The sequence below is a fragment of the Sebastes umbrosus genome, chromosome 18 (genome assembly GCF_015220745.1).
Source record: "Sebastes umbrosus isolate fSebUmb1 chromosome 18, fSebUmb1.pri, whole genome shotgun sequence".
Taxonomy (NCBI): domain Eukaryota; kingdom Metazoa; phylum Chordata; class Actinopteri; order Perciformes; family Sebastidae; genus Sebastes; species Sebastes umbrosus.
This window is the reverse complement of record NC_051286.1, coordinates 19,857,487-19,882,272: the sequence shown is the minus strand read 5'-3', so window position 1 is coordinate 19,882,272 and position 24,786 is coordinate 19,857,487. Positions and strand designations below refer to the sequence as shown.

The window sequence follows — 24,786 nt, the reverse complement described above, 5'->3', positions numbered from 1 at the left end:
CAAAAATGTGCCGACAGATGTGATCGCCGTGGCTCGAGCTACAGATGCGGAGAGATTATTTAAGTGTTCAAAAGCTTCTCGTTTTTTGAGAAGACAGAAAATGAGCGAGGAGTGGGCGGTGTGAAGGAAATTAACAATCGACAAAAGAAAAGTGCGCCGTTTGATTTTGTACACTATGACAGGCAGGTATTATGAAACGCCCTGCTGCGATGGAGAATCCAAGTAGGCAGATCACAGCCGGGTGACTGGCATATCTCAGTAGGTGACGAGGTTAAAGCTGCCTTCAAGCTGCTCAGTGTGAATCTTCACACGAACTCAGGCACACAAACATATGGCATTCACGCAGGCGTACGCAAACACACACACTATGTACTGTAAACAGAAAAATACAGACAAATACCTATACAGACACACATACACCCACACACACACAGAGAGAGAGAGAGAGAGAGGGAGAGGAGCACACAGTTGTTGATGTGCCCACTGATGCAGAGCGAAGACAAATTGCTCCCTTTGAAGGCAAAGCCAAATCAAACACGGAGTGTGATTTCTGTCACTGTGCTGTTTGGCTTTAAGGCTGTGAGGCTGACATCTGACAAAACATCCATGCAGTCACACCCAAGAAGTTTGTGCAGGCGAGCAACCGCGCTCGCATTTGTGCACACACGCGCACGCACGGCGGCCTGTTGTGCGGCTGGATTAAGGGGGAAGAGCTCTGTCAGCTCCTCCAAGATCCAGGCCTTTGCCATCAAAAAGCCACAAAACCTCCTCTGCACATCAGCGCTTACTAGCATTGTGTCCAGAGGCTCAAGCTTTCTTTTTTCTTTTTTTTAATGCAGCAACACATTCGCTTAAGTAGCAGCTTTAGTGTTTAAACCGTTTGTCCAATAATCACTTCTGAAAATCCTCGGACGTGAGATGAGCGAGCAGGGTTTGCAGGGTTTGACCGTTGCAAGTAAACACTGCAGCGTAGTCTCTCTATATTTAAATGACCACCGGAATAGTCAACATATCTTCACTAAATACCTAAATTAGCTTGGGTTACATTCTTTTTGGGACCTCAGGCAGGATGATAATTCATCAGCCCTTCAAGCAAAGTCTCCCCACATGTCAGTCAGTGGCAGTGTGCACCTCATTTATTCCCTTTTGCAGCTTTAACCCCAGAAGCGCTGAGTACGTGAGTGGATTGGTGAACAGTTTTTGTGCAGTAGTTGTATCTGAGGATTAGTATCGCACTTTTAAATAATACATTTCTTGAGGATGTAATACAGCTCTATTTATAAAAAATCTTTCCAAGTGAAAAGTTTGACAATATATTTAGCAGTTTTGTGAACTAATTTGTTAAAAAAGACGTATGAACACACAGCTGGCATACTACCAATGTTAGCTAAATAAGCCGAGAAAAAACGTAACGTCATAAATGTGATATATCTAGAGTGGACGGCAGTAACTCATATATATATATAAAAATACTGGTTTATATCTACAGTATGTAGTAACTTCTGTTCCATATCTGTGGTGGTGTTTCTATCCATCCGTAAAGAAAAGCATTTCCTTGTGTTGAACATAGGGGGTGTATTCCGAATACTATACCGATTTACGGACACAAAAAAAAAAACAGTGTGGAAACGAGGCATTAGGGTTGCCCCGAATACCATTTTTTGGACTCCGGAGCTTCCGCTTCAGCTCAAAGTCACATCTGCAGGCCCTCTCACTCTAAACAGCGGCATTTTGAGGCTGCTGTCTCTGTGTATTACGCACCGCCTCTCTGGCAGAGCCCAGCTGCAAACTAATGCAGCAGGTGGAGGCTCACGCTCAGCCCTTTCGGCCTGATCCCCAAATGGGTTGCGCTCCGATATAAGCAACAGCGGCTGTGGCTCGGCTCATCTCCGTGACATGACTCGGGAAGGACTCAGCCAGACATTTCTTCGCTTTCAGCTGAGATGGACGACGTAGCGTTGCAATATGCGTCTTTTGGTTTAATTACAAGCGTTCATTTTTAAGGATTCTATTATTATACAGTATTGTTGTTTATATTTGTATTTGTTATTGAATAAAAAGCATTTTCCAAAAGATTTGATGTGTTTAATGCATGTTTGTAATCCCGAGAGGTAACCCCCCCCCCAAAAAAAAACCCTGAATATCCAAATAACAAAATTGATAACCGAATAGTTGAATATTTGGGTCTAGCCGTGGTGCGTCTGTGAGAAGCAAAAGAAGAAGACATCACGTCTGTCAGTTTGTGTGGATGCTAGGACTTCATTTACAATCTAGTTTTATGCCAGATGTGTCTTTGTAACCCACAATCTCTGCCCTGGGATCAGATTTGCCAACCCTCTTATCCTCACCTCAGCCATTAGAGTTTCTGCAGAAACACTGACCTCTAACCCGTAGCTGCTTTCCTTTCCTTTCACAAACTACTTCTCTTCTGTTATTTTTTCGGTCTAAGCCAAAAGAGAAAAATGCCGACAGCAGGTTAAGATAATTGTAACAGAAGCGAGCCAGAATGCAGGTCGCGAGAGCTTACCCTCCATATTTCACCACTATGGTGCTACAGCGGGACCGTATGTACGCTTGCCACATTGATATGCAGCGTTAATTGATTTAAAAACAGAATGCGTAAGACTAGTGGGAGCTTGAGATTTGTGACCTCTTGGAGAGAGCGAGAGAGCTAGAGGGGAAGGGAAGGGATGGAAGGATACAGGAAGTGACAGCGATAATCAGAAAAGACAGAAAAGTGCAGACAGAAGGACAGCAGCGGGCAGCGTCTTGAGGGGCAGGGCGTTGTTGTGATTACAGCTGCTAAGTTAAGTGTTCCTGTCAGGGGAGAGGTCTGCCTCGCCACTCAGGAGCCGCGCTGAAGAGATGTCACGACCGCTAATTTACTGGTGCTCGACGTTTTGCAAATTTCCACTGTTCTTGTGACATTACTCTCACTAATGTCTATCCAAGGCCAAGCATGGATAAAAAAAAATTTAAAAAAAATGGTAAAATTGCTGAGGGGATTTGAGATTCAAGTATTTGCAGTTTGACCTTCATAGAGGCCGACACAAGATTTCAAGTGCACATTGTGTATAGGAATTGACACAGGGGTGCTTTCCCTTCTGCCTTTGAAATACAGCAGCTGACAAACTGTAACCCTGCTAGCTGAATATATTATATATCACAACATGAATCACAGCATTGGTGTTTCCAGAATTTTAACAGTGTTTTCCTCCCTTGTAAAATGGCTCCATATAAATACAGTAATTCCAGTTAAATCCTCGCATCTTTGGCCTGTTAGAAGAAGGGTCAATAAATTTTGACACGCATTGGTTAATGGATCGCGACAGTCTATTCAACGAAGACTAAAAGACTAAAAAGCCGGACCGAGCCGGCGACGAGCCCGCCTAATTATCCATTTCCAATTCTACCTGCTCGTCTCATTTCAATGTATCGCAAGCAGTCCCCCGAAATAATTGCTTTTTTGCAATCTACAAGTTCATTTGCACACATTTTATTGATCAAAATGAGTCAGGAAAAAGAAAACAATCTAAACCTAAATTAAAAGCTTCATTAAATGTGAAAATTGGTCGGGGGAATTGCGAACATCTGTTTGTGGCGCCCTGCGTCATAAACTCCAAGGTTAAACCAAACACCAATTTACGGCTCGCGGGCTCGCTAGTCGGAGCCGTGAAGCACCTTCACAAACACGGCGCGAGTCAACAAGGCTTCAAACGCTTTTTCGAGAGAGATGCGAGGGCGGAGGGAAGGATGGGGGGGGCTACGACTGAAAGCTCTTCCTGCCTCGTGTTTAGTAGGCCTGGTGAGTACTGCAAACCGAGAGGAGAAACCTGACACACTTTTAACCAATTTCAGTGCACAACAGTAGAGATGCTGCTGCAGTATAGTAGTTGGAGATCAGTACAGCATGTTCTCTCCAAAGAATCCGCTGTAGGCAGTATTACAGGTTTTTTAGAAGCGGCCATCTCACTGCTGCTTTAGGTGCACCTCCGTTCCCTGCGACTTTGGAGCAGCTTTGAAGCGAATTGGCTCTGTTGGCGAGTTGTATTTTAACAACCCCTTTGCTTGAGTGTTTGCTGCCTTGTTTACGACTGCTGGCATCCGAAAGTGCTCTGGTATACAAACAGAGGGCAGAGGCCTATGTGTTTCATTCCAGCATGGCCCCGCATAAGGGGAGGTCACAAGGAATAGAGAGCTGAGAGTATTGATTTAATACCTAACACCTCCCTTGCTCGGATTTACTTCTGAGCTCGAGTTGCCAGCCGAACAGATCTGCTTTGATTTAGCCTCTCAAAGATAGCCTTGACAGGTTCCATATCTGGAAGAGAGAGGAAAAAAACATCCGCCTGTGCACAGTGCACCAGCTGAGGCTGTCTGTGCTTACCTTTAGGATGTCCTGGGTCGCTGAACTCGTACTTCCCCATCCCGACTGTTCGCAGCATTTGCAGCCCGTTAGGACCATCCTGACTGTCTCCGTGTTCTGCTGCTGCTGCAGCCACCGCCGCCGCTTGTCCGTTTGTCAGAGGCAAGGCAGGGTGCTGCATGAGGCCGGGGTGAGAGGTTAAGTGGCCGTTGCCCATCACGCTGTGAGGGTTCGGATGAACCACGTGGTTGGCTTGGGCGGCGAGGGCGGACGGCGCGACCGTGGGTTGACCGTGGTACGGCGGCTGGCTGGGCATGCTCAGCACCATGGAGGGCGGCTGCTGGGTCGACTGTGGCGTCAGCTGGAAGTGGGCCGTCATGAGCGGGTGTTGCGGGGGTATTGGTGCCTGGATGGAGGGGGTTACTCCTATGATGGGCGACTGCGCGGTCACACTGTGGCTGAAGGCGGGCGGCTGTGGGAGGGCGTAGGTGTGGGGCAGGAGGCTGGGCTGGCTCACTGCTGCTACTGGTCCAGTCCAGGTAGGACCTACAGACAAAAGAAAGAGATTCATCAACTGGATATCCAACTTTTATACCAGAAAACCATGTGGAAGTTGAGGTAAATGTATTTCTATACTGCAGAAGTCGTCGACAGAGCCGAAAACAAGGGCAGATTGAATTTAAATCTGGTATTAGACGATCAAATAGAGACAGAAAACAGCATGAGAAGACAGACTCCAGCTTGAGCCTGTTCCTCTCCACACCACAACTGTCAGCGTGCCGCTCCGCTTCAGTCCAAGTTTGCTTTTGACTCAAGACTTAATATCAAACCGAAAATATCCGACGCGGTGCACAGATCCGCGCCCAAGATTAACATCATAATAAGATTAAGAGACTTCTGCTACAAGACGAACAAATGCGTCTCCGAATGTGAAAGCATACATGCTCGGTGCGTGCAGGCAGTCGACACCATTATCTGTGTAGGAGTCTGTGTTTACCCAGACACTCGGAGCCAATCATTTCTCTACCCTGAGGCGTTAGATGCTGAGGGTGTGCTGGGAAGAGGGAGCCATATTGGCCCTGATCGCTCCCTCCCTCCCCTCATTCATTGGCTCATACTCCCTCATCTCTAGCTCCTCCCGCCGTGGTCTAAGCTCCAAAAATAGCCGACCACTCTGCCAAGGGGCCAAAGGCTAAATCACAGCATGCAAAAAAGCTACGGAAAAAGCCCACATTATTCATGATACTGGCCCTGCTGATATAATAGTCCGGGCTGAGGAGGATGGAGAGGATGGAGAGGGAGGGAGAGATAAAGACAGACAGTGAGAAGAGAAGAGGGCGGCGGGAACAGAAGACTCCAGAGGCCAGTTCCATCCATAATTCACACGTCATTTAGTTAATCGGCACCAACACTATATTTAAAGAGGACCTATTATGCTCATTTTCAGGTGCATACTTGTATTTTGGGTTTCTACTTTAAGGATCAAAAAACTCTTTATATTTCTCATACCGGCTGTGCTGCAGCACCTCTTTTCACCCTCTGTCTGAAACACTCTGTTTGAGCTCCTGCCCCCCCTCCCACGCCTCCCGAAAAGCTCAGTCTGCTCTGATTGGTCAACCGAAACAAACTCTACAGACTCAGCTCCAGCTCCGCTCTAACTAGCTTTGTTTGAGGGCGTGCCAAACTAACCATTATGCAAATGTGTTACTTTGTGACATCACCATGTTACGGAATAAAAAAGGCGGGACTTCAACGAGGCGTTTCAGGCAGTTCAGGAGCAGTGTTTCTGTGGGGAAGAGTAACTCCCTTTTGGACTTTGGGCTTTGTAACTTTGCAGACCTTTTACATGCACAAAATAACTATATAACACACTAACAGAAAGGGAAAAAGCACAAAAGCATAATAGGTCCTCTTTAATTTCCCTTATTTTGTAGCTCATCTTGATAAAGGATTCTAATCAAATGGGTTAGCATAATAATTCCACATCTTATAAAGTTTTTAATGCAGTGATGGCACTGATAAGAATTTGACATATCTGTCCTTGAATTCTATGCTCTTATCCTTAACTATTTCTTCAATTTTTTACCAGCAAAATATATAATTAATTAGGCAAAGAATTTCATTATCATGACCCAACACTGACCTACATTCATCAGCTTTGGCTGCAAAGTCTAACAAAATGAAGCAGCTGCATTAATATTAAATGTAATGTATAAATATACTTGTATCTCGGAATTACAATTTTCAAAAGTTCCCTTTTAAAAAACTCCACTTATAATTTGCTTAAGTCTAAATCATGGCATTAAAACGAGAACTATTTTCGTACAAAGAAACTAAAGTTTTTTTTTTTCAAAGCCAAACTTTCTTTAACAGACACACAACAGTGAAGTTTCTGTTGAAAGGAGCCGTTGATTAATTCTGCCACAGTTGGCAGAGAACTCTCTGGCAACACAGTTCAGTGAAGTGTGGAGAGGAGCTGGCTTCGTTGCAAACGCCAGTCACAGTTTGAAATAGCGCACACGCGCAAATCAATATGCAACACTATGCTTCGGATTTGAGTGTCATATGCGACAGTGTGCTGGGTCTGTGACATCTCACTCTCCTCACGCTTTACTCCAAGCTGTGGTATGGGTGTGGGAGCTGTGGTGGTGGTGGGAGTGGGGGAAGCAGCGTTCGCTTACACACAATAACAAGACCTCCAGAACTTCATGGCCAATTCAGCCAGACCCTCAGAGCACAGCGGGATGCTGTGGTCACACAGCAGGGGGGCACCGCAACGGAGCTCCATATTCTATACAACTGCATCCTTCCATCGTAACACCACCTACAGTGGTTTCTGGTAGAAACATCCCTCTTGCGTAACTGATCAAACTGATTAATATGAATCCACATCTATATCTAAGATATGCAAATTCTAATTAGGAGGCAAGTCGTACAGGCAGTAGCAGGGTGCCGAAACATGTTTTTGAGCATGACGCTTTGCTACCGCAGAGTAGCAGCTGTCCACAATCTGGATTTTGTTGAGCTTGGAATTTCCACTGGAACGAGCTCCGTGCCAGTATTATTCTTAAATGAGACACATTTGTGATGAGCAGGAGGCAGAGGCCAGCAGAGCAATGGAAGGAAATTAACTGCTCTAGGGCAGAGCCATTCTGGGTGAGTTCATTACAATAAGAGTAAAACACTTGGCTTAACTCTTTAATGTCGGGTTTGAGCACTGCGCTGCAGCAGCACCACTGTTGTTCTGCACACGTCGGGGAAAGGGCATGAATAGAATAAGGTCGGCATCTAAATTAGACCTGGTGGAGATCATTTGGAGGACGTTGCTGCATAGGTTTAATTTAGACTAAATCAGCGTTGGTTAGTGACACAATAACATTAACAAGGACAATAAAAAGAGCAGCAGAGTGAAGGTGGTGGAGGACTTGTGAAGGTGCACTTTACATTTCTCTCTTTTTGTTAAACTTCTTGATATCACACTGACATTTCTATAATTATACTGTATGTGAATATGAGCTTATGTAAAGATGGTGTTTGTGGATGTTAATTATGCATGATTGCGTATGTAAAGTATGCATGTTGTGGAGGCAAGCATGTATTTTATGTAGGGCAAGGCAGCCAAGATGTCTCATTAGCATTGGATGCTGGCTGTGGCCAGAGATGGCTGGGGGTGCAGCACACAAGTGTGTGTGTGTGTGTGTGTGTGTGTGTGTGTGCGAGTGAGTGGTCCGTGTGCATTCATACATCTGCTGTGTGCACGGCGTACTAGAGATGATGAGAAACTTACATCAGGTGGAACCAGTGCATGTGTCTGTCAGTGCGTATGCGTGTGTGTGTGTGTGTGTATGTAGATGCTGCGTGTGCGTGTGTGTGTGTGTGATTCATTACCGGTGGGCTCGCTGTCTCGATGTTGCTTGGCAGGGGGCTCATCTGTATCCCAGGGTGTGAGCTGGTTGATGGGCGTCTGCCCCCACCTCACTCCCGGAGCCAGCAGCAGTCCTGGTGTCTGGTTGTCTCCAGGAGACAGGCCGGAGACCTGCAGCACAGCAATGAAAAACAACATCACCCATTAACGTCATATGAGACAAATACCCCAAAGAAACCACTCTACGCTGCCTGATCTTTAGATTGCATACTTGTTTGTGAATTACCCTAACATCAATTCTGTCAACAGCTATGGTTTGAATATAATACTTCATTTTATGATGAAAAAAGGCAACAAATCACAATTCTTTAAAGGCCCTGAAGTGAGCCGTGATGATGGATCATGGCATATAATTAGCAGTGAGTGAGCGCTGATTACAGCCTATATATAATGAGATCAATGGCAAAAAAAAAAAGTCTTGTTCAGCGGCCTCAAGAGTCTTTGCAGAAAGACCAGTATTTCTCTTTTTATACACTAACAACAATTAACTTTCTAGTGTGGGCTACATTCATATTCAGATCCCTTTCCCCCCCCCCGAGACTTTGTATATCTTAATTTTGCAATGAATTAAACATTGTGTTCAGTCAAGTGAGATAATAGAATTCTGAACACAAATACGACAAATAGAGTAAATAGAAAGAAGTCCTTTTTTTTTGCGGGGATGGGAGAAAAAGAAAAAATGCAATTTCAAAAAAAGAAAATGAAAAGCTAGGTGACAATGTGTGTACGGGGGGTAAATCCAATGCAACTTCACCAAACCAAACTAAGAGTTCCCTAAGCCTTTCTTTGCACCCACAACTTTAATATTTCTGCTCTGGTAGGGGGGTAAGAAATGTTATCAGGCGAGCCCAGGCTGATGAAAACGCCGGGTCAATCACCACTGGACCCCTGAGCAATATTCGCCTCTCCCCGTCTGCAGCTTGGACGCTCCGTCTAACAACCGGGCAGGGAGAGCCTGATTCCCCTGCTCGCCCCAGCCAGCCTCCTGAGTTAATAGAAAAGACCTGGTCACCAGAGCTCCCTCCTGTGTCCTCCTGGCTGATCCCTCCATCCCTCCCTCCATCCCTCAATTCCATTATCCTCCCTGACCCGGCCGGCGCCCACTTTATCAAGCACACCATCGTGCATTCCAACAACTGTGTTGACAAAGCGCCGACTGCCCACACCGTGACAAAACAAAAATGCAATCCAAACAATTCACAGTGAATTAATGCGCAGCTTTACATATCGGATCGATCGGGAAAATTCCCCCCTCCTTTGTTTCAGGATGGATTTACCGCAGCTTTACGGGGGCCTTTAATACTTAAAGACATTACATGGTGTTGACGCAGCGCAACATCTGTTTCGTAATAAACAACTTCACAAGAGTAGACAAGTGCAATGAGTGTCACTTACTTGATAAATTCATACTGAAAGTTATCTGACAGTTTGTAAGTGCTGGGGGCAAAAGGAGAGAGCAAAAAAAACAAAACAGCGAAAGAGAAACATCTCAAGGCAAAGTAGAAAACAGAGTGATGGAGTGAGAGAATGAAGCTGGGTTTAGGGGGAGACAGGCTGTCAGGTCTTTTTGTCCAGCTCAACCTGTCGACTTCAGACAAGAGAAAACTGAAATGGTTTACTCAGAGAATGCCCTAAGCGCTCAATTCCATCTGAGAGCCCTGGAGACTCTGGGAGTGAGAATTCGGACCGTTTTCAAGGTGAGGAGTTGTTTTCTATAGCCCACTATTTGTTTTAATGAGAGTTTTTCCCTCCTTCGCTCTGTGTGCTTTTACTGTATTCCTCTCCAGCCATGCTTTACCTTCGCCTATACACAGGCAGCTCCTCATTAACTCGCAGCATTGACTCGTACTTTCCTTTAGCCCTGCTGCACCTGCCTCATAATATTCTCTCATTAATACTCCCACCCATTTACCCAAAACAGAGAAGAAGAAGAAAAAAACAGGAAAAACTCTCTTCTGCTGTCACAGTTTTAGTGCACCAGGAAAAAATGAAAAAAAAAAAAAAAAAAAAGATTCTTAGTCAGCGCCATCACATTGACAGCATATCAGCTTGGCTCAGGAACAATCCTGACTTGAAAATGATCAAGGTTAGATGGGAAAAATACACACATAGACACATACACACAGGAAACACAAGTGTGTACGCACACACACGCAGCGGGTGTGCACACACACGAAGAAGAAGAAGAAGAAGCCAGGAGATATCAGACGGGATGATTATTAAGATGGCAGACTTGCTGCAGGTAGGCAGGAAGGTACTGGAGGTTCTGGGACAGCGCCTGTCATTTTCTCTCAATTTTATTTGCTCTCCCTATTTCCAGTCCCCTCCTCCCTGGCCGCCCATTATCACCGGGCAGCAGATGGTTTCCTCTGACTCGACAAAAAAAAAACATGCCGGAGAGGAGGAGGGGAGCCAGATAAATAATGTTTGAGTCGTGCCAAGCCATTCTGTGTTTGTTGTCAAGCTGGCTGGAGATTTTCTTTTTTTACCGTACGCAGCATCCGTGCATATGGACCACATACTGTAAGTGTGGAGTTAATGTACACACAGACGCACGTTTGATCACACATGCATACCTATACGCGTCGATCTGCATATGCACACATGAAAGATGTTCTACTACGCCTCCGGTTGAGTTTAATGTCTACACACAATTCACACAAGCAACTACGTGCAAAATGGGGCTTATTTTCATTATCCATTAAAAGACGTTTCAGACCAAGCAGGGATTTTTTGACCGAAAAATTCGCAGAGATTTATATAAACTGATTTTGTGAGTTCTTATAAATGCTTGCACACCCCTTCAGTGGATTTCCGCCTGTGGAAATATATGTTTGACCAATGAAATCCTTTGTTCCAACTAATCGCTGTCATTTTTCTGAATAATAATTAGCCATTTGCTTTTGTTTGTTGCACGGAGAGTGTGTATTTTTGGGGCCTTTGAACAATGAGCGTTTGTTTTCAGGGTAATGGGCTGTCGGACAAATGAGCTTTTTTTCCGTCCAATGGGCCATTTTTCTGACTATTTGTGTTTTTGAATAACAATGGGCCGTCCCCTTCTCAACACCCAATACGTACGTACGTATGAACGACAAACTCTACTACCTCAACAACCAAATAAAGGACAGTATATGGCTAAAGATCGGCCAGCAGCTGGGATACAATGAAGATGATAATGTAGCTGATATACACTTGCTAACGTTATATGTTGGCATCAAATTTGGGGTCCGATTAGTTTACGTATTGCGTAGTTAACGGTAGCCCCTTAGACATTCTCTGTCTGGATAGGTTTTTGTTGTGTGGAGTGGACATGGCACTGTTAAGGAGAAAACTCATTGGACCTCATTGACGGAAATGTAAAGCTTCAGTTATGCTTTCCACAAGGCCGGCCGCATGGACATGAGCTGACATGGAATCGTGACACGGATGTGTTCGAATCTTTTATACTCCGTGCGGGTTTCTCCTCGCGGCAAACAGACATTCTCAAAGCTCCTCAAAGTTCTCCATTTTCGCCAGCCATCCGCGTCCACGTAGTTATACAAATTTGGATGTGTGCAGACAGACAAAAACCTGCCACACGAAACCCCCGCAAAGGGCCGTGTCTGATGGTGTGACGTCACTTTGGCCGTGCGGACACTCACGACCAAGCATAAATCAAGCATAACACAGCAACACGGAAGGTGTGCATAATTGTCAATTATGCGATGATAAAATCTGCCTTTTCGCATCACACTGGTGAGAAACAGCTTTCAATCTGTCAAATACTTTGGCAATTAATTGATTAATCGATTGGTATATGACAGAAAATAGTTGAAAATGCCTGGTACAAGCAATGCAAAAGATGACTGAAAAGATTAATAGATTATCAGAACGGTTGCAGACATAAAAATATTGATTAATCAATCTTTTCAGGCCTAGTGCAAAATCAAAGGTGAGCTTCTATCAGGTAGACTAAAGCTGCATTGTATATTTACAACATGATAGCAAGTTTTGCTATGAAAAGGTGTACAAGGAATATTGCTCTACAGGAAATGGTGGGGATTTTGTTAAAAAAAAAAAAAGTATGACCCACCATTTCATCCCAGTTACCTTGTAAAGCCTCTTTTAGAAATTGAAGCAGCTATCCATCTGCTCCTCCCTGCACAATCATGCAGACACACATGAGCACACACACGTGCGCACACTGCAAAAAACTAGAAGGATCTTTCCACCTCCTCAAACATCTGACTGTTGCAGACATGTCAGAATCAGTGTATTGAAGAGAGGAAGATAAAATCAAGACGCATCAGGCCTAAATATATACTCGTCCTCTTCCGTCCTGGCAGCGGGGAGACAGCAGTCGGATTTGCTGGCTGGCGTATCAGCGATTTCTCTCGGACATGGCGAACGCTGACATCTGTCATTATGTGCGCTCTGCCATCTCGCAATAGTAGGCAGGCAGCATTAATGTGCCTACCAGAACTTCCTGCCACTGGCCACCATCTGCTGTGGGTACATACAGGGGGGAGGTTTGGGGGGGCTCGTGGTGATCCAGGGCTCTGGGCTTTGATTGTTTTGAGTCATCCACAACACCCACATCCAAATAAACAGAAAAACGTTTGCTCACGGCTTTGTGTTTGCCTTTGCATTTTGTTCGAGCCAGCCCTTGTCTGGGTGAGTTATTACACCAGTTCGGTCCTACAGTATAACAACACGGGATAGGACACTAGGCTTCCACAGAAAAACCACCACCATGGACATTCTGCATGAGCTCCAGATCTTTGCTCCTATTGTGCTTTTGGTATGGGCCAGTAGCCTGAGCATATAGCGCCTCCTATCCAGTTAAGAGATGGCTTTAGGTTCCCCAGAGAAATTACTTTATTGCTCGACTCGAGGAGAAATAGCAAGAGAGAGCGACAGAGAGAGAGAGAGAGAGAGAGAGATGAGTATGTCTATAACACCCAGGTCCCATTGGGGTAAACAACGTTTCAGCACACACTGATCAAATCAACTAACTGCTATGAGATTTAATAACAGGTCTGGGTAAAAAAAAAGGAGGCGTAGTGAGAGCAAAGCGGGTTTTTAGAAAGCAGGAGGAGGAGGAGCAGGATAAAAAAGAGAGAGGGTGAGAGTGGAGGGACGGCTCGGGCCTTAAATGGAGAAACAGGGGCTCACAATAAACAGAGCAGGATGGTAACAATACCACAGCGAAGAGCTAATCTCGTGAAATGTCATTAGCACAACTGCCAAACACAATGAGATAACAATGTCCAGGCCAGCGCTACACCGGTTGATTATGTAGCTTTTAAGGTCCTGCGTTCCTCTGGTGGCGAAGCTCTTTACGCACCAGAGGAATAGAGGAAGAGGAGGAGGGTCACTGTTGTGTGTGATATCACTCAGCTGGCAGAAGGGTAATCAGGCCTGTTAATGCACAGTTGTTTTCCTGATAGCTTTATCAGTTAAATCTATTTTAAAATGGATGGACGAGCAATGCTCCTGGATTTCTGCTAGTCCGGTGTGGAGCTGCCATTACGGATTAATTTAAATGCATCAGTCCACAGGACCTCCACCGTCAGCCCCGCTATCTCCGGGGAGATGCATGTACACAAATTTAATTATAATCAAAATTTCAATAAAAGCAGTCACCGCTGCGTCTTGCTATATCGCACGCACCCCGTAAAAATAATATCACATTGTAATTCCACGCCATGAACAAATCATAAAAAAACAGTATGAGCGGGAGAGGAAATGAAATTCAACTCAGACAGAAAGGGCTTTTTCTTTCCCTTTGGCCAGGCATGGACAGCGAATTTGGCTGAAATGTGGAAGGGTGATGGAAATAATGGCTTTCCTCGGAGAAAGAGAAAAGAGGAAAAAAAATGGCAGCGAACGAGTGAAAGATTGAGAGGCAGAGTAAGACAAACCCATCCATCACATTGCCTCGTATCATTGCCTTTGACAGATCATTTTCAGTTTTTCTTAAATGAAAAAAGTCTTTTTCCCTCCTCCTCTTACTCCGTCCAAAAGCTCCAACCAAGTGTGGTCCGAAACTGACCAGCAGCGCTAAAAAGGAGTTTCACAAAAGCGCATTTTTCTTTTCGAACATTATTCACTTACTGTATAGAGGTATCTCTTTTCCATGACAACGCGCTGACACCTAAATGAGAAGTAGATTTGTTCTGGGTTTCCGTCATAATGGTGCTGAATAGTGGAGCCCGAACCGCTGGGCGGCTGTGTCCAATTTATTAGACTGGAGCATAGCAGAGCATCTCACGAGTAAACAAAAGAGACTACTGCGCCATTTTTGGCAGCCATCTTAAAATAGTGGAGTGGTGGTGCTCCAACATGCCGAAACAGCGTGATGCCATAGACGAAGGAGAAGGTGCGTATTCAGTATGTGATGGCTGCATACCGAAGGGGACAGAGGGGAAGAGAGGTAACATTTGATTTTTACTCCGAAGGATCCATTGTGTTGCACTCAAGATACTGCGATTAGACATATCCACTGCATCGTGGATGTATAAAAATGTCGCATTTGGTGAGCATTAAAAATCAAATCCTGTGTGGTGTTTAAAGACCTTGTTGTGAATTGGATGAGCACATCTTTTAAACAGCCAGCGAAACGATTACAGATACAAATCTGCGGCACAGCTCTTAACAAATCCCTCTCTGCTCATCCAGGTTGGTGACTCATTTAAAAAAAAAAATAAATAAATACACTTCCATGCAATTCAAAATCCTTTTGGACCGATACTTGCGTTACATAATCAGTCTGTAACCTTGTGTTTTTCTCACTATTATCCATCCATAATGAGAGGGTACCAAGAACTCAGTCAGAAAACATTTAGCAGCCCATTTTCTTTCGATTTGTTATTACCTTTCTTTACTCTAACAGCTAAAACGTTCTTGTACTTAGACTCAAAATCTCGAACGTTATTTACCCAAAAGATGTCAAGAGAGGTTGCACGGTGTTTTTATTTTTCGAGAGTCTACGGAACAATGCTCGCCACCGTTTTAGAAAACACCTGCCTCTTTCTTGGAACAAAATGCAGCAGTTTAAAAACATGTCATATCTGTAGTCACCATCTGCGTCGAGGCAATATCACTTTATACAAGAAGAATGTCAGCCGTTATACTGCGGCTTGACTGTTCATGAGTGGCAGTTTTGTGCACTAAAAATTGAAAATACAAACAAAAGCGCCTCCTTCCGGGTGCCAACGCTTAACACTGACCCCGGGCAGCGCGACAGACAAACATAATGAAAACACACAACACGAGCGCCTGGTGGGTATATATGCTATTGATGCACCAGAGAGAAGGCTACGGATACAGACTCTATAATTTCGAGCCCCGGGCCAAACGACTGAAGGGGAACGGACTTCACTTCCACTGAAATTCCAGCTAAGACACTCCGACAGCTCGGCGAGCTCCTGGCTCGACGCACGAGCCTCCCCTGAAAAGAGAAGCGTGATCGGAGGGGCGAGGCCGACAAGCTTCAGTGGCAAAGCAGGGCTGGAAACCCCGCCTAATATCCCATGAGTGCTCCGAGGTTGCAAGCGCTTGCCCTCCAAACCCGACCTCGGCCCCCTCCTTTTCCTTGTGTTTTCCTTTCTCCTGCAGACAGTGTAAGTGGCTCCGTGAACATGTCTTATCTGTGGGACTAAGCGGCGGCGGTGAGGCTTCTTAGAAGAGGGTGGACATGTGAGCTGTGGAGACATCCTTGTGTCATGGTAACACCTCCCAGAGGAGTGTGTCAGAAAACCCCTATTGCCCTCCGTTGGCACTGGCAGGGACATTGAGAGACACGGGTCTCCAGCAGGCCATGACCCTGCCTGATGTGTGGTGAGTGTTTGGGGAACAAAATATCCACTGCCTGTCACAGCGGCACCCTCGGAGACCAAGAGATGACCATGTAGCTCTTGTCTGTGGTGGAAAATTGAGGCAAAATGACTGCTATGTGTGGCCTTGGGGGTGTGTGTGTGTGTGTGGCTGTAGTAAATGAGTGTTAACTGGGCAAACAGCCATTTAGTGCTAAAGAATAAATTGAATTTATATTGATATTGCAATATGAAGGGAAACGATATCTACTTTGCCAAGAGTGCAGCGTGGGGAGTTTTTAAATGCATTTTACAATTCATGCAATCTGCAAGCCAAATACTGAGAGAAAGGCCAAAAACCAGATGACCATATGGCAGCTGGGCTGGAAATGAGGGGGGAAATGCAGTGGAGGCTTATTGCACAGGTCCACACTTACATAGCTGTTCAAGTTCCAAACTGGCATATTGTCTGAGCAAAAGAATTTCATTACCGCCGTGTCCATACACACAGCTATTGCTCTCTGACATATAGAGTTTCAACATTGCCTTGGCAATAGAATGTTCTGTTAATTTCGCCATCTTTGCTGCGGTAGATTATTCTGTTAACGTTACAGAACGTACAGTATGTGTGAAAGGGCTTCATATCATCAGGTTGATATTGTGGCGTCTAAACAGTTTCAAGTGAGTCTGTAATTCTTTTCACTTCATAACTTCAAGGACAAGATAGCTGCTGCGTTTATACAAATTCATGTAAACTATGCACCGAAGTTAATGGTGGATTACATTTTGTCCTGTTCGCTTGACCATAACCTCGAACAACCCTCTGTACTCATTTCTTCAATAGCTTGTATATAAGAAGTGGACACAGTCACCGTGACCTCACCCATTGGTTTGTGGACTGACGTTTTGAAGCCTCGATTTCTGCATTTTGGCCATCACTATCTTGTTTTTTTGCAACCAGAAGTGATATGAGAGGGTGAAGCTAAGCTTTCATGAACTGAAAACATCTGTGAACACTGTGAAAGGGTTAAAGTTATAAGACAAAAACGTGGACAACTCCCAGACCGGACAACGCCGTGGTAGCGACCTGTCAATCACAAGGTAGCCACGCCCTAAAGCATACCCTGCTTTATGGTCTATTTAACTCTAAATGGGACCATAATTTACTAAATGAACATCATGCTATATTGAAGAAGACTTGAAACTAGTGATTGAGACCATAAACTCATGTTTACAATGTTTACTGAGGTAATACATCAAGTGGGAAGTAGGCTCATTTTCTCATAGACTTCTATACAATCAGACTTCTTTTTGCAACCAGAGGAGTCGCCCTCTGCTGGATGTTAGAAAGATTGCAAGTTTTAGGCACTTCTTCATTGGCTTCACTTTTCAGACCCGGAGGTTGCCCACTGGTTTCTTCTCAAACAGTAAGTATGAAAAGGATGTGATGGGAGGGAGAGGAGATGTTGATCACTTAACACAGAGTTGAGAAGTTTAATCAAATTCTGTGGAGTTCAGTAGTCTACGTGTCCAACAAGAACAACTACATGTTTACAGATCATCTTTAAGGATGATCTTGAGAGACAAACCAGATGGAAAAATGATCTGGTACTACCATCTATGGACTGGACCCTTGCAGGCCTGAAGCATGCTTCATGAGCTGAATAGATAACTTAAAATGTATACACCGCCAGATTATAAAAACTGACAGAGCAGACAGGCAGTTAGACGGATGCTTCTATCCCATGGAGCCTCCTACTGACTTTTGCTGGGCACTGAGAGATCTGGCAGACAAAGAAGCAGCCTTTTGGTCAATAGGGACCACAAGTACAGAACAGCCAGGTTTCTGGCCAACATCCATGCTGGTCTGACAAAATGCCCAAATATGAGCTCTGAAATTGCTCCTTTCAAACCAGATGGTATTAAAGTAAACAAGGCTGCATTCTGTTTAACTTCCCGTCCACATCCATAGGATTAAGTCCGTTGAAGTGCACACACTGAAGCGTTTTACAGCGTTACATCACCTCGGCACCTGGAAGGCAAAAATCTCTAATCAAGACTACAAGTGTGAGTAATTAAACTGGAAACGGAGGCAATGCCAGTGGCCAGTATTCGCTGCAAATGAGCCTAATTAATGACGCAGTGCTGTAACATTATGAGAGCACAATGACCAAAATTTATCAGCTTCACTCAGAGGAACTCAGGACACTGAAATGAATACGCCAGTTGGCTACAGAGTGCCTATCACCTTTCATTCAGGTTCCTAAAAATAGCCGTATTAAGTGAGGTACAGCAGAATCTGCATCACAGCGCTGTCAAACCAAAACCCCTCATGACTCCACTAAGGTATATAATTACCAGTGTGCCTACGAGTCTCTCAGTAACGCTTATTTTGCAGCCTTTTTAATTCACTACAGAGCATTTGCTGCGTAAAAAGGAACAAAATGTTATTTGAATAGTCGACATTTGAGCCTCACAATAAAACTAAATTCATACTCTAAATGCAGATTTGTTTTATGTAAGTGATTCGAGCAGGGATACGGACATCTGGCATGAGACTTTATCAGCCAAAAAGACAAGTTAAAGTGGTGCACAGGCAGCAGCCACATGCGTAACCCGTGGCAGCGTTCCAACCTTTGAGGTTCCATTCTCGGAGCTCCAGCACTGCTCCCCCAGGGTTTGAGAGGAGACTGAAAGACTAGCTTATCCCACAAGATGAAGTGGTCAGCGCAGCTCTGTGCTGCTGCAAGCACAGGGGGGAGTCCACACATTGCACTGCTTGGGGTAAGATATACACTGGAGAGACATGCTGGGATCATTAGAGACCCAAGACTCCTAAAGAAATTGAGAAATAGCCATGAACTACACTGCGGCAGGTGGATAAACAGACCTAGCCTTGAATTATGGGGGGATTTATTATGTGAAAAAAGAGGCTTTTTCTGTCCGTTTGGAGACGCCTTTCAACTGCCCCTGAATGAGCTTCACTTGATTTGGATTTCGAATGTTTTTTTGCTTTTTCAAATGCTAATGCTGTTCTATAGAGATGGCAAAAGTAATTTCAAGGTCCGTGTCCTGTGTCAAAAGCTACAATCGACAAGTAAAATTAGGATCTTTTTGAAGATCGGTTGATGTCTCCATGCTTGTTCGGTTTCTTAACGGCACACAGTTTGGTGGAAAAAAAGAAAATGGTCCAAACTAACTCAACAACTAGTTACAAAAGTGAAATCTGCATAAATACCGTTGAGGTCACTACACGTCTTCCACTAAGGGGAGACACCCCATGTGAATAGGGTAAAAATTTAAAAGAAAATAATAGATACCACCATGAAACTTCCCCAATTGATTACTTATATTAAGGCCATTATTTTTTGTATTACAAGTTTTCTGAAATGTTATGTTTAAATATGCAAATGAGGCAATATATTATGAACTATACGCTAATTTGCATACACTTCCAGAAAAGAAATATGAACATTGGATAAAGCCAGGTCTTGTTTCATTTTGTTGACATATTAGAGTCAAAGAATTTTGGATAACTCTTTTTAACACTCCATAAATCAAAACATATTGTCAACAGCCATAAAAAAAATCTATTTACACCATGTTTTTATGAATAAAATGTTATATATCAGGCTATAAATTATATATGAACAAACCCCTGAGTAAAAACCTTCAGAATATAGATAGGAATGAAACTGGAAGGTTTGGTGTATGTAAGTGCTACTGAAGTATAGATTTCTGGCTCAGAGTCTGAGAAAAAACAACCTTTAAAGATATGGATTGTAAAATTCCATACGGCACTACAGGCGAATAGGATAAAAAAAAAAATGTAACTAACAGATATCACCATAAAACTTCCCCAGTTGATGACTTACATTAAGACAAGTATTTTTTGTATTACAAGCATTATCTAATGCTAACTTTTGGTTAATTTAGGAGAAATCTACAGACGCAAAAGTAGTAAAATAAACATTTAAATGTGTATTTTGGATGTTTTCTTTCCACTAGTCTGAAAGAAGATGTTTTTGCCTGGGGTGTCTTGCCTTAAAAAAATGGATTCTGGTATGTTATCACTATTGTAACACTTAAATAAATCAATTCATACCAACTATAAAACATCACATCCTCTATGTGCTTTGTATGTCAATGTTTTTAAAGGCTTTCCTTTTTTTATATAATTTCTGGAAAAGCTCCATCTGGTCTGTAAGTACATATTTCAAGAGGTAAAATCGATGCAGTGTGCTTGTCAATGTTCACACACACATTCTCCACTTCCTTTGTTTTGTGTTTTAAACACCTTTCTTCAGCAGACTCATATATACTGAAGTTACACTCCAGACTAACAAAAGGTATTGTAGAGAATCAAACAAACAGCAAATGTGTCAGGATGAAATTCCTCCAGCTAGTTGGCATTCGTCTGTTCTTCCCCATTTTACCTCAGAAACTTGTGAGAATAACAGTTCGGTATCTATTTTATCAGTCACAGTGCCTGTGAAATGGGCAGGCTTACAAAGATTTGCTTTGGATCTTTGTAGCAGGTACATTTGTGAAAACTGGGACTTCAAAACAAACACAGAATAAAAAACTTTCTTGAAATGCATTTTTTTTGTGGGCCAATATTTAATCCCTCTGGCATTTATAAAATGATTTAATTTTGTTATTCGATTTACTTGTTTGTTATGTGATAATGTGAGAGATGAAAAAGTGTTTCTGCTTCATGGACACCGACAAGAGCACATTAATATTCATGAGTTAGATGATTAATCACTTACATGGATGAGTCATGTTACTAAAAACTGCTCCTGCAGCCAAATATAAAACTAGAATACCAATGTGCATAGAAATGGGGCTTAATACTTGATGTGTCTTCTTTCTCTCTCCCTGTCTCTTACTCACTTATGTAAGAAGACACATCACAAACACACTGATCAATAAAATGCAAGAGAGCATTAGTAGTTTATATGTTGCATGGATACAACAACTCTGGATGTGTGCATTTGCTCTAGGTATGTTCAAAACAAGCACTTCCCAAAAACGTGCATTTTTGCAAAAAAAAATAATAAAAAATTCCATGACCTGCAAGAAATTAAGGCTGTCAGTCAATTAAAATATTTAATCGTGATTAATCACATGATTGTTCATAGTTAATCGCAATTAATCGCAAATTAATCAAATTTTTTATCCGTTCAAAATGTACCTTAAAAGGAGATTTGTCAAGTATTTAAAGTGGCAGTAGGCAGTATATTTTTGGCATCATTGGGCAAAAATTCCATAATAACATTTCAGCATATTGTAATTCAAGTGCTATGAGTGATAACTAGACTTCTGCACCTCCTCATGGCTCTGTTTTCAGGCTTTAAAAAAATCTAGTGACCGTGACGGGAGACGGGAGACTTTGACAAATCACAGGTCATTTCATTGAGAGAGCGTTCCTATTGGCTGTGCTCCGGTCATGTGACCAGAACTTGGCGTTCCTTCACCAGATTTCACAATGGCGGCGGCATCACAAACTTTCTCATTTTACAACTAAACAGCACACTACAAGATGATTCTGAAAATGAGGAGAGAAATAGGCATTAACGTAACATAATATTGATTCATATTTGATCAGCGCTGCCTAGTTTGACCATTTGGTCGGAGTTTGCGAGTGATTGACAGCCGGCTCTCATAAACGACAGCTGGACAGCGGACCTCAGATCAGCTCTTACTGGTTGTTTTCCTCCGGTATGTAAAATCTTGCAGATACCGTTAGGAGCACCGGAGGACACAGAGGAACATGATTTTTTTCAGGTTACCCATTTCATGTACTACTGTCACAATATAGCTACCGTTTTATATAAATAACTTTTTTGAATCATATTTGCTCCTATCTCGCCTACTTCAGCTTTATTACTCTTATCAGCGTGGGAGTGGGCAAATATGCTGCTTTATGCAAATATATGTATATATTTATTATTGGAAATCAATTTACAACACAAAACACTGACAAATATTGTCCAGAAACCCTCACAGGTACTGCATTTAGCATAAAAAAATATGTTAAAATCATAACATGGCAAACTGCAGCCCAACAGATAACAACAGCTGTCAGTGTGTCAGTGGGCTGACTTGACTATGACTTGCCCCAAACTGCATGTGATTATCATAAAGTGATCATGTATAGGACCCATTTTCAGGTCAATGGAATATGAATTGAAAATGTCCATCTTCACTCTAGCGTTAAAGAAACTAGTGGCATTAAAACAAATTTGCGTTATAGTGTTATTATCGCGTTCACCTCGACAGCCCTACTACAAATATGAGTTCTTTTGCAGCAGCTGATGCAGTTGGTCAAGTTGTATCTATAGGTCCCTCCTCTTGACCAGGAGTGTGCCCAGTCAAAGCCCCTTTACTGTATCTGAATGAGGTAATGATGCCACTGGAGGCGGCCTTTAAAGACACCTATGTTGTCAGCAGCAGCATCTGTGCTGTATACAGATTCCCATTTCCCCTGCACAACCCTGCACACTGGTTCCCCATGCACTTGTTGACAGGAGCTTGTAATCTGAAATAGTCTGCGGGGTTGAGCTGTTAAGTCCCTTGTAGGAATGGGGATGTTGGGAAGAGGAGGACGAGGAGGAATAAGAGGGAACATCTTCCTTCCAAAGCTTATTGAGCTGTCAGGTTTCAGTCCCTATCAGAGAGCATTGATTTCCTGTCACTTATTCCACTCACTGTATGTGCTTTTACATCCGCCTTTGATGAGCGCTTGGCATAATGGGCCTGCGTTGGTGGTTATGACCACATCAGGAAGCCTTTCCACATATCGATCTGTGTTGACGCCAAGCGTTGGCCTTTATTTAAATTGATCCATAACAGAGTAGCCAAGTGCTGGTTTCACACTCTGATCTTTAATGGAAACTATCACACTGTACACTGAGCGAGGCACAGCGGAGTTATCACAAGCTGTGACACAGAGACAGCTAATAGTGCTAATATGTCTGGATGTGGAGATTTAACATTTCCCTTTTGCGATGTATTCTCTGTGAATTTTGAAGAGCTGAATTGAAATTAGATTTTGGCATTAGCATTCCAGTGACCTTTCCAGCACTCACTTCAGTTGTCAAAAACTATGTTGGGTAGCAATGAACTAAAAGGAGCAGACACACTTAAAACAACTGATGAAATGGACGTATTCCACTTTTTTTGGGCATTTACTAAACACAATATTTAACAACACTAAACCAGTTATACTTGCGGCCCACTGGTGGGCTTCAGAGCGCCATAGTGAGCCACGGAGGTACTGCCAAATGGTTAGATTAAGTTAAAAACAGAATTGTTTGGTAATATACAGGCTAGCTATTTTTATATCTAAATGTGCTCAAGAATTCACATAAATGAAAAACGTCTCTGTCTGTCTGTTTGTCTGTATGTCCTTCGCATATCTCAAGAACCGTTCATCCGATCGACTTCACACTTGGCGTGTGTATTGCTGGGGACCCCATGGAGAGCAGTGTTGAATGTGGTGCAATTTGACCAGATGGTGGCGCTATAACAATGAACATTACTTTTTGGCCTTTAACCTTTAAACCGTACGTCTCAGGAACTTTTTTTCCCTGGATTTATATAAGCATTGATTGATTTTTCACCATTTCGAATTGGGTCCAAATCCGTTTTTTCGCTGCTCCTCCTTCAAAATTTTGAGCAATCGTCACCAAATTTGGTTCAGAACATCTCTGGCCCAAGCTGGAAAAAGTTACTTTTTTTGTATTGTTGATGTTCTATACAGTTTTGCTATAGCCGGCCCTCAAAGTTAGCTCAAATGCTGTGGGCAGGGCTTCTAACGCAAAAAAAATGTCATATCTCCTGAACGCTTTGTGCTATTGCAACCACATTTGGTGTACATGTGTAGATACAGTATGATGTCTGATCATGGCCAAGTTGGTGCTATCTGGCTAATAGATGGCACTGTAGCAGCAGCATCTAACTATAAACTAAGTTTTCTCTGTATGACTGTCCTTCGTATATCTCAAGAACCATTCTTCCAATCAACTTCACATTTTGCAGGTGTAAGCAGCCATACCGCGGTTCTCGACAACGCTGAAAGCAGCACTTCTGGGGCAAGGCAATCGGCCCATTTCAGACGGGCATGCGCTCCGAACGGGCACTGCACTAGTAATTTCAATGCCCAGTTATGTTTGAATTTCACCACGCTAATCACGACACATCATCAGGTAGAAACAAACGTGTTTTACCACTGTTAGCTAGCCAAAGTTCCCTCAGATGGAGTGACACAAAATGGATTGGTTTTTGAAACGCAAAAGTGATGCGAGAGACAACCCTATAGCCAACAGTGGCATAACACATATTTACAGCCCAGTTTTTTTTGTTTGTTTTTTTCTCCTTTTTTCTCATGTTATGTTTTTGTCTTATTTATTTGGGAAGTTGGTCCTCGGAAATTTTATCAACTAACAATCAGAAGTGGGCCTTAAGTTCCAAAATGATAACAACCCCGGCACTAAACCACAATGTTGCTAAATTATGCTTCGCAATGCCCCAGAAGTTGTAACCTGTAAACTACTATATAACAGAGAAGCGTTACATTAATATTAATCTTAAACAAACAGAGAGAGGACAATAAATAGGTTGTGTTCTCCATAGAGACCAGGCCTCATAATGGAGATATACAATGTGCATGCAGAGGGCATCGCTTGCGAGAA

General features: G+C 43.2%; 1 protein-coding gene across 5 annotated transcripts in view; it reads right to left on the bottom strand.

Annotated features, from left to right (window-relative positions):
• LOC119477027 (kelch-like protein 29) overlaps positions 1–24,786 on the bottom strand; it is a 254,667-nt gene that overhangs the window by 112,378 nt on the left and 117,503 nt on the right. For all 5 annotated transcript variants that reach the window (XM_037750803.1, XM_037750806.1, XM_037750804.1 and 2 more), the window contains 2 exons: positions 8,255–8,402; positions 4,388–4,912 (listed from right to left, as the gene is read on the bottom strand). In XM_037750803.1, the coding sequence (XP_037606731.1) occupies positions 4,388–4,912; positions 8,255–8,402 (673 nt within the window). The remainder of the gene's footprint in view (positions 1–4,387; positions 4,913–8,254; positions 8,403–24,786) is intronic.